Source organism: Bison bison, unplaced genomic scaffold (assembly GCF_000754665.1).
Source record: "Bison bison bison isolate TAMUID 2011002044 unplaced genomic scaffold, Bison_UMD1.0 scf7180017864171, whole genome shotgun sequence".
Classification (NCBI taxonomy): Eukaryota; Metazoa; Chordata; class Mammalia; order Artiodactyla; family Bovidae; genus Bison; species Bison bison.
In genome coordinates, this window is record NW_011494743.1 from 33,684 (window position 1) to 44,004 (window position 10,321).

General features: G+C 46.6%; 1 protein-coding gene across 1 annotated transcript in view; it reads right to left on the reverse strand.

Moving 5' to 3' along the window:
• Positions 1 to 3,321: 3,321 nt before the first annotated feature.
• EGFR (epidermal growth factor receptor) overlaps positions 3,322 to 10,321 on the reverse strand; it is a 158,601-nt gene continuing 151,601 nt past the window's right edge. The window contains exons 28-31 of the mRNA XM_010842153.1: positions 9,623 to 9,790; positions 9,231 to 9,278; positions 8,397 to 8,499; positions 3,322 to 6,027 (exon numbers count right to left, since the gene is read on the reverse strand). Coding sequence (XP_010840455.1) covers positions 5,666 to 6,027; positions 8,397 to 8,499; positions 9,231 to 9,278; positions 9,623 to 9,790 — 681 coding nt within the window. The 3' untranslated portion in view covers positions 3,322 to 5,665. The remainder of the gene's footprint in view (positions 6,028 to 8,396; positions 8,500 to 9,230; positions 9,279 to 9,622; positions 9,791 to 10,321) is intronic.

Here is a 10,321-nt window from a genome sequence, read left to right on the forward strand (position 1 = left end):
CTGGAGTTCACTCAGACTCATGTCCATCGAGTCAGTGATGCCATCCAGCCATCTCATCCTCTGTCGTCCCCTTCTCCTCCTGCCCCCAATCCCTCCCAGCATCAGAGTCTTTTCCAATGAGTCAACTCTTTGCATGAGGTGGCCAAAGTATTGGAGTTTCAGCTTTAGCATCATTCCTTCCAAAGAACACCCAGGGCTGATCTCCTTTAGAATGGACTGGTTGGATGTCCTTGCAGTCCAAGGGACTCTCAAGAGTCTGCTCCAACACCACAGTTCAAAAGCATCAATTCTTCGGTGCTCAGCTTTCTTCACAGTCATATATATAAAACATTTAGCAGGAATCCTCTTGTTGGCTTTTATTTTATAAACACCATCCAACTACTCATGCAGTATCCTTGCCGTCTCCCTTTGTGACTAACTCTGAGTCCACGTTTCCTTTCTCCCTGGGCAGTGATGGCTGCACAATGGCTGGAGGCAGGGCAGCCAGATGGTTGACAGGTAGCAAGGATGCTTGCTATCCATCTACCTTTGACAGAGGACATGGAAGAAGGGGTCTGCTTTACATTTCTTTTTCATCGATGAATTAGGCCCTCTCCCCATCCTTTCAGGGTCCTGACCCGCAGCAACGGATGCTGGGGTCTTTGTGCTTAGAGTTCGCCCAATGCTTACGTACCTACTCTTGGAGAATCTACCTGCAAGTCCACACACCTGTGGCGGATCCCTAGGCTGGTGGTTCTCAGCTTTGGCTGTACATCAGAATGATTTTAGGAGCTTTACAAAGTATAGATCTTGGGTTTCACTCACCTGAGGCACTGTTAGGCCTCAAGATTTTCAAAAGCTTCCCTTCCCCCACTGCCATGATGTCACTGTGCAGCCTGAGATAAAAACCCCATCGCTAGGATGGCTCTGCTTAGTTTGGAAGACTGCTGGTGGTGTTCATCAAACATGCTACACATTAGGGCTCTGCAGGTATTTCTAGTCTATATTGTAAATGTCTATCAACTGTAAACACAAAAATAATCTACGTCAGTCAGATTGGTACATATAAACCAACAGAGAGCTCTGCTATTGTTTTCTTACATTTACAGAGTCCATCGGCAGATGAGTGGTATACAGCATGAAGCTGATGTTGTCTATTAGTTGTAATAGACGGTGGTTCTTTCCCACTGAATTGCCCCAGAGTCAAATGAACCTGATTCAGACAAAGAAACTAAATGTAATTGTATCCTTTTCTCGTTTTATAAATATAAAAATGATTCTCCTCTTCATCAGGACAACAACCTAGCCCAGTTCTGCAATGACATTGTGCCTTTTTACGAGAGAGACTTTTCTCTTGCTTCAGTTAAATCCCTTTAAACAACAATTAAAACTGTTAAATGTTAAAATTGTTTAAACAACAATCTCGGTTTCAAATTTTGATTTTCTTGCAGTCTTTCTAAAGTAAACTATTTCCTTTAGCAGAAAAATGAGTTTTCCTAAAAATATACCTTACAAAGCTCAGTGCTCTAAAAAGTTACAAAAATAGTCTTACATTTAAAAATCCTATTGGAATGTGTCTTTTATAGCATAAAAGTGTGTGCCCCTGATATGGCTGATATGACTAGAGGCAAGAGACCCTATTCAGTAAGGTTTTATAGCCCCAGCAAGGAAGACAAAGGAAAAAAAAAAATGTGCTTGTCACCAAGTAATAAATGCAGAACAGACATTAAGGGCAACTTCAAGAACCATCACTGGGGTGAGCAGCTCATTCCCTGTAGCAGGAGATGGGTTTTTTAAACCAACTTCTTAGAAAAGAAACTGTCTAGGGCTTTCTCAAGGCTCAGATTTGGGGTATCTGCCACTGTTGGCATGAGTTAGCTGCTGGTGACAAGGAATTAGAGGCTTTGGAACGGCCAACAGCAGCCGAGGCTCCAGGCACACCAAGGACAGTGGTCATCCTGGCACGGCCTCAGGAACCTCTTCCACACACATAGTCTGATTCTGCCCTGATCAAGGGCACAGTGTCGATGCATAGGCTAGTCCAAGTGAAGGTGACCTGAGAGATGAGGGTTCCCATTCTGGTTGTCCATTAGAACCACATGGGGAGACCCTGCAATTATGATTACACTGCTCCTTTTGAGCTTACAGTCAGTCCTGACGGGCAGTGCAGGTGAGCACGGTGAGTCGCCATGGCCTGACAGCCTGTCCTGCACGAATGCAGCCCCAGGCTTCGCACGAGTGGGAGGCTGTCAGTCCAGGCCCGAGTCTCCCTGAAGGACGTTTTCCTTACACAGCTGTTGCCCAAACTCTGCCCATCAGAATCACCAGGGGAGCTCTCAGAAGCGCCTAGCCCAGGCTGCAGCTGAGACAAATTCAGAGTCTTTTTGGTTGGGACCCAGGAGACGCCCAAGGGCAGTCAGCCTGAGAACCACTGCCTGTCTGCTTCTGCACTTCATGGTTCATGCATGTCTGCAGTTTTGACAGGGGAAGGCTAAAGCTCAAAATTAAGAACTTTCAACAGACCTCTAAGCCTTGCCATCAACTGGAATGTAATCTGCACCCTCCACTGTGCTACTAGTTATAACTCAGTGACAACTGACTCTGGGCAAATTTAGAGTTTGGAAGATTCAACTCTATCTTGAGGTGACAGAACTATTTTTCATAGCGTGAGACAACAGGGCCTCCTATGTGATAATATGTATGTATGGCCCACTGGACACCTAACTCTAGAACAGACCAGGTTGGGGCCCTGACCTCTGAGCAGTGGACTTGCCTGTAACTGTACACAGTCAGCTGTCCAGAGCTTTTGGTTCTTTAATGGTGAATTCGGCTGACTGGTGCTCATGTGGCCTGTTGTGTCCGCTATTGAAGAAATCCATGTCTAAGTGGAGCCACACCATTCAAACTCATGAGGCTCAAGGGTCAGCTGTAAACACTCTCACTCTTCCTTTCCCTGACCTGTGTCTGAAGGCCTGGCTTGACTGGGCTGTGGGGAAATGCTCCAGGGACTGGCTGCGGAGGAAAACAGCAGATAGTCTCTCTGTGGGGCCTCAGGGCTTTGTGTTAACAAGCAGAAACCGAAGGGGTGAGGGTTAAGCTTTGAGTGGCCCCTCAGACCCCTGAGGTGTGAGAGCCCCTCTCCTGACTGTCCACGGGGCCCTGGGACCTGGATTCAGGCTCTGCTCTCTTAGGCTCTCTAGAGTCTACAGGCCCCCTGAACCTCCCTGGACAGACACAGTGAGAAAACTGAAGGAAACACAATGTTTAAGAAAATTAAAAAAAAAAAAAAAAATTAGTGAGTAGATTTTATGCCAGGAAATGGAAATACAAAAAAGAAAAATCTTGAAGTTCTCTCTACTTTATTATGTTACAGTGAAATATTTCAAATTACAAAAATACTAAGCTCTTACTGCTACAGTTGGACCAGGATGTTGTGGTGCTCCCTCCTCAACTGTCTCCTGACAAACTTGTGAGAGCAGAATGTGGGTCATTCTGTCTCTCAGTGCTGGATACATATCTGGCTAAAGCACTTGTGTTCTGAGATGAATAAATAATGAGAGTGGTTTGCTGACAAGGACATAAAACTTCAGATCATTAGAGACATTGTTTAATCTTTTCATGAATCATTTTTAACCCCCCAGTGGGGATGGACCGGAAGGGCACTTGGGGAATGTGCCAAGCGTAAACCCAGGCTTGAAGGGGCAGCAGAGCCTGTGGAGCTGCTGCAGGAGCAGCTTCTCTGGAGGACACTTTCATGGCCCGGCTCCCTCTGCTGCACTTTCCAATTCTTGCTGGTGACCCGACTCCATAGCCCCTCCACACCAGGCGCTCCTCACCCTGTGCCCTATGCTGTCACCGTGCTGGGCTGACAAGTCTTGCCTGGCATCTGTCATGTCATTTTCAGGTTAGTATTCATTAGTCAATTTTCGTTGCTAAATTGTGAATTTTGTAGAATCAGGTATTATGATTTATTTATTTATTTTTATCTTTAATACCTATGCCAAGCTGGTAAGGTGTTAAAGTGTGGAACATGATGGAGCTGAATATAACTTATATTTCTATTGAGACAAAATTAAATACTTTGATGACAAAACTGTGGGGCCCTGATCCACCTGAGTCAGTAAATAACTTAAAAGCTAATTGTGTGTGTGGGGAAAGTGGGGAGCTGAATAAAACCATGGGCTGAAAATACTGTCTGAAACACTTCTTGCTGGCTGAGATGGATCTTGACTAAGAGTGTTTACAACACTGTCTACAAAGAACTATGTAACATTCAGGGTTTGGGGACACAGATGAGAAAAGGCTTGTGTCCTAAGTAGCAGGTCCTCTAATTACAGGGAGTTATTTTAAGGGGGGATTGTTTTCTTCTTCCCACATACCTGGAGATGTTATGAAGGCATTATCATCAACCTCAAAGTGAAATTTCATATTTACCTGAATTTCATATGACACATAATGCCGTCTCTATTTCGCCTGTGAAAAGCGCCGTAGTGGTGAGGCACTCCTGCACAGATACCCCCGTGCCTGGACCCTTCAACTCACCAAGGGCAAGGAGGGATCTGGGCAGCTTCCTAGTGAAGAGCAAAGTGCCCTTTGAGTAAAAAACCCTTGAAGTAAAATAATTAATTATCTTCTAGGAGTAGCCTAAACACATTGTTTTGTGTGTGTGTCGGGGAGAGCGTTGGGGGAGCTAAGAGTTCCAAGAGCAGCATCACATATGCAGTCTTCAGACAGACACCTGTCCCCTGACCTCCAAAGACTTGACATACTTCCTTTAAGACTCAAATTCGGGGGATTTGTTCCTTTTTTGCACTGTCATTCCATCTCAATTAAAGGCAATGGTCTGAATGCCGATTAATCACATATAAGCTGACCGTGGTTACCGTTTTGCTGTACAGGGAAAGCATACTGGGTTTCAAAACTATGGAATGGAAAATAAACAAGTCTAATACTTATAATTAAAATACACTGGTCACCCAAAGGAGAGAAAGTACCATGGAGACATCTATATACAAGTAAGTCTGAGGAAGAATTCTACTCCCTCTGTTTCTTCCTTGCTCAGGAAGAGTTCAAAGTGGCTTATTGTCTTGTACCTGCCTTGATCTGAGATAGTACCAATGTGGCCTGCTGAGAACTCAGAGGACTGGCTGGTTATTCAACTGACTTGCAGTGGAGAAGTCTCCAAGCAGAGCCAATGGAATCACATGTTGGCTGGAAGGCTGGTCCGTGCGTCTCAGTCACAGTTGGGCCTGGGTCAACTCAGTACCACAGGTGCTATGAGCAAGCTTTTTCCTTATTAGAAAAGCTCATTAAAAGTAAAATCAGTGTCAATGAAAAAACCCCAGATGTTTCTAAGCAATAAAACTCCTTAAACATATTTAGTGTTTTTCAAATATACCTCACTGAAAGGTGAACTTCTGCCCAAACGGACAACATTCTTCCTGGATGCCTTTTGTGGAAGCCTCACAGTTTGAACACAAAGGAACGTTCCTGCAACTGTGCAAAGCGCATCTGAGTCGGGGGCACTTCTTGGTTGAAAGGTGGGCTGATCAGGGCAAATATGGACAAACCAGTCTGTGGGTCCAAGAGATAATGTCGGCATGGCAGTCAGGACTCAACAGCTGCCATGGCTTGGTCCTGGGGGTGGAAGGGGCTGGAAGTTTATGGCTGATGTTGTCCTCCATGGTCAGGCCCCAGTAAAGTCACTGCCTGCTGGTGCTGCCCGCAGGTATTCTGCATTTTCAGCTGCAGGCCCCTTAAAGATGCCATTCGACTTGGCTTCCTTGGGAAAGAAGGCCTGCTGGTAGTCAGGGTTGTCTAGGCTAAATTGGTGACTGCCCTTCTGAGCCCAGAGGGCAGGGCCGTCGAGCACACCATTGATACAGGCAGGATGGGTGGTGTTGAGATACTCAGGGTTGTCCACGGCGTTGCTGAGTGAATTTTGGTACTGAGGGTCTCTGCCAGGAGCTGGATATAGAGGCTGATTGTGATAGACAGGGTTCTGGACAGAGCCTGCGGGTCTTTTGGGAACAGATTGGTTTACATATTCTGAAATTGAAAAGAAATCAAGTGTAATCAGCAAAGCATCATCCCCAACAGGATTTCACAGCTCTTTCTGAACCCTGTGACTATTCTTCAATGAGGCACTGGATGACAGAGGCAGGGAAGCCTGAGGAGAGGACTCTCTTGCTAAAATGAATTGTGTTCTTTTCGTACTGCTCAGAGAAACGTGCATGCTTTTCTTTTGAAAGTTTAGTTTTCAGAGGACTGCTTCCCTCGAGATGTGTGTTTGTGCAGGTTGGCTCTGTCTGGGGACAGAGCTTAGATTAAGTAAATACAAATTTCACAGGCCAGAAATGGAGCCAGGAGAGAGAACAGGGATCTTATCTGTCTCTCTCTCACACACACACTCACTCTCTCACACACACTCTCTCTCTCTCTCACACTCTTTCTCTCATACACTCTCTCTCTCACACACACTCACACACATCTCTTTCTCACACACTCTCTCTCACACACATTCTCTCTCACACACTCTCTTTCTCTCATACACTCTCTCTCTCACACACTCACACACATCTTTCTCACTCTCTCTCTCTCACACACACACTCTCTCTTTCTCACACACTCTCTCTCTCACACACACTCTCTCACACACTCTCTCTCTCACACACACTCTCACACACACACTTTCTCTCACACTCTCTTTCACACAATCTTTCTCTCACACACACACGATTTCTCTCACACAATCTCTCTCACACACACACTCTCTCTCTCACACACACTCTCTCTCACACACACACACTCTCTCTCTCACACATACACTCTCTCACACACACACTCTCTCTCTCACACACACTCTCTCTCACATACTCTTTCTTTCTCACAAACTCTCTCTCTCACACATACTCTCACACAATCTCTCTCACACACACACTCTCACACACACACTCTCACACACACAATCTCTCACATACACTCTCACACTCTCTCGACACACACTCTCTCACACACACACTCTCTCTCTCACACACACTCTTTCACATACTCTTTCTTTCTCACAAACACTCTCTCTCACACATACTCTCACACAATCTCTCTCACACAATCTCTCTCACACACACACTATCACACACACAATCTCTCACATACACTCACCTCTCACACTCTCTCGCTCTCACACACACTCTCTCACTCTCACACACACACACTCCCTCTTTCTCACACATACACTCTCTCCCTCTCTCTCACACTTTCTCTCACACACACACACTCTCTGTCACGCATATACTCTCTCTCACACACTCTCTCTCACACACACTCTCACACACACACACTCTCACACACTCACACACACACAGTCTCTCACACTCTGTCTCAAATATACTCTCTCTCACACACACTCTCTCTCACATACACACACTCTCTCTCTCACACACACACACACTCACACACACTCTCTCTCATATTCTCTCACACTCTCACAAACACACACTGTCTCTGTCACACACACACTCTCTCTCTCACACATTCTCTCTCTCTCACATAAACACACTCTCTCTCACACACACTCTCACACACACTCTCACACACTCTCACACACACTCTCACACACTCTATCACACACTCTCACACACACACTCTCTCTCACACATACTCTCACACATAGTCTCTCACACACTCTCTCACACACATACTCTCTCTCACACACATTCTCTCTCTCACATACACTCTCTCTCATACACACTCACTCTCTCTCTTACACACACACACTCTCTCACACACAGTCTCTCACACTCTGTCTCAAACACATACTCTCTCTCACAGACTCTCTCTCACACACACTCTCTCACACACACTCACACACACACACTCTCTCATATTCTCTCACACTTTCACACACTGTCACACAAACACACACTGTCTCTGTCACACACACTCTCTCACACACACTCACACACACACACTCTCTCACACACTCTTACACTCTCACACACACACTCTCACACACACACTCTCACACACACACTCTCACACACACACTCTCACACTCTCTCTCACACACACACACTCTCTCACACACACTCTCTCTCACATACACACACTCTCTCTCTCACACACACACACTCTCTCTCTCACACACACACACTCTTTCTCTCAAGTACTCACACATGTATATCTTTACTGTTGGCTTCAAATTCTAGAAAATCTACAGACTCCTTCTAAAGACAACTTGGACATGCCTGGACCCATGTGCATACTTAGTCATTGTCTATTGACTGCCCTCTTTCTCCCTTTGTTTTGTCTGCACTCTCACCGTGGGCTCCACCTCTGAACCAGCTTGAAGGAAGCAGCTGGCCTGGCCCCGGGCCTGAGGCCGTGGAACAGAACTCCCCACAGCGAGCGGTACTCACCGGGTACTGGGAGGAAAGCATCATCCATGCTGTCCTCGATGAGGGCACCAGTGGGGTCTGAGCTGTAGCGCTGCAGGAAGCTGTCTTCCTTGAGAGGGTAGCTCTGTCGGGGGGAGATGAGGCAAGGTTAACTCCAGCCAGTGCTGCTCACTTCAGCGGGGATAAACGTCACCTGAGAGCTTGCTAAAATGCAGATTCTGATGCAGGAGATCCGGGAGAGGGCCAGAGATGCTGCACTTCTAACCAGGTGGTACTTCACTCCTGGCCCAGACCACAGGGCAAGTGGATGGCCCGGACCAGGGCTGTCCAGCAGGGCTCTTGGCAATGACAGATGTGCCCTGTGATCTGCGCTCTTCCATACGGTAGCTCCTTACCACATGTGTGAGGAATGGAATTTAAAATTTTATTTAACTTTAATTAACATTTAAATTTAAGTAGCCACACATGGCTAGTGGCTTCTGCATTGGTAAGTGTGGATCTAATCAGGGCTTCACATATCAAGCATCAGCATTGCCTGGAAGGCGAGCTCACAGATGGCCAGACGCCTCCCAGCAGATCCTGTGTCAGTAGGTTTGGGGTAGGGGCCCGACAGTCTGCATTTCTAACAAACTGCCAGGTCCAGGAACTGCATGATGCTGCTGGTCCATGAATCACATTTTCAACAGCACTTTGAGAAATGATAGCTAATTGCTGGCCACAGAGTAGGGATCAAGGGAAGAAGCAATACAGGAAGGAAATCACAATTATTCAGGTTAAGGTGGGTACTTCTTATGTCTAATAGATCTGGGGAACAGAGATGTTATTTAATTCTGGTTTGTAGATGTTGATACCTACCCCATTTCTATCAACGCAAGTCACAGTGGGAGTGTTGCTGGAGGTGCTCTGAAAAAGAATCACAGTGTTTATGATGCAGGCGGACACTCAACCATCTCCACTGAGAGCAGGAAGGGGCCTCAGGGAGAAGGGACATTTAAAGGGGCTTGATTTCATCTTGACGCATTAGTATGAGAAAACTAGGTTTAGTTCTGATTTAATTCTGTTCCTTAATGGACCAAAAAGATTATGACACAGTTGTTGCAATGCAATAAACTCACTGATACACTCAATTGATTCATTCTGATTTTAGCTTCACCATCTGGTTAAGTTCCGCAAGATGGGTATTATTTTCTCTAAAACTCAATCTGTTCAAACCAAGAGGCAGAGCTTAAGAAAGGTGACTTTGGTACCAGCGAGCTGAGGAGGGGTGTCCGGGAGGTGGCGGGGCTGTGGAAGAAGCCCTGCTGGGGGACGAGGTACTCGTCAGCATCCACAACATCCTCCATGTCCTCCTCATCCATCAGGGCGCGGTAGAAGTTGGAGTCCGTAGGGCTTGGCAAATGCATTCTCTCATCCCCCTGGCACAGAGATTGTGAGACCATCAGAAAGGCCAGAGAGCTGCTGTCCCACTCCCTTGCTATCGAGGTGTGGTCTGTGGTCTGCAGGTGCCTGTATATTTGCCAGTTTAGCTCTAATAACCCGCCCCCTTCCCCCGCGGGTTCTCCAAAATACAGTTCCTCCTCCCTTCCCCCATTCCCCACCCCCTGGCTGAAATGAAAACACTGAAAATTCCCTGATGTCCCAAAGTCCTCAAAGGAAATGCAGACAGCTCAGGAGGTAAAAGAGGTGCCGGAGGCACAGCCTTCACTGCGTGCTGTGCTATGTGCAGTAAAAAAGGCACTTTTGTTCTTCATCCCTGCTCCTGGCACAGAATTCCTCAAAGTGAATGTCACTCAGTCACGTTCGACTCTTCGTGACCCCATGGACTGTAGCCTGGCAGGCTCCTCTGTCCATGGAATTCTCCAGGCAAGGGTACTGGAGTGGGTAGCTGTTCACTTCTCCAGGGGATCTTCCCAACCCAGGGATGGAACCCAGGTGTTCCGCACTGC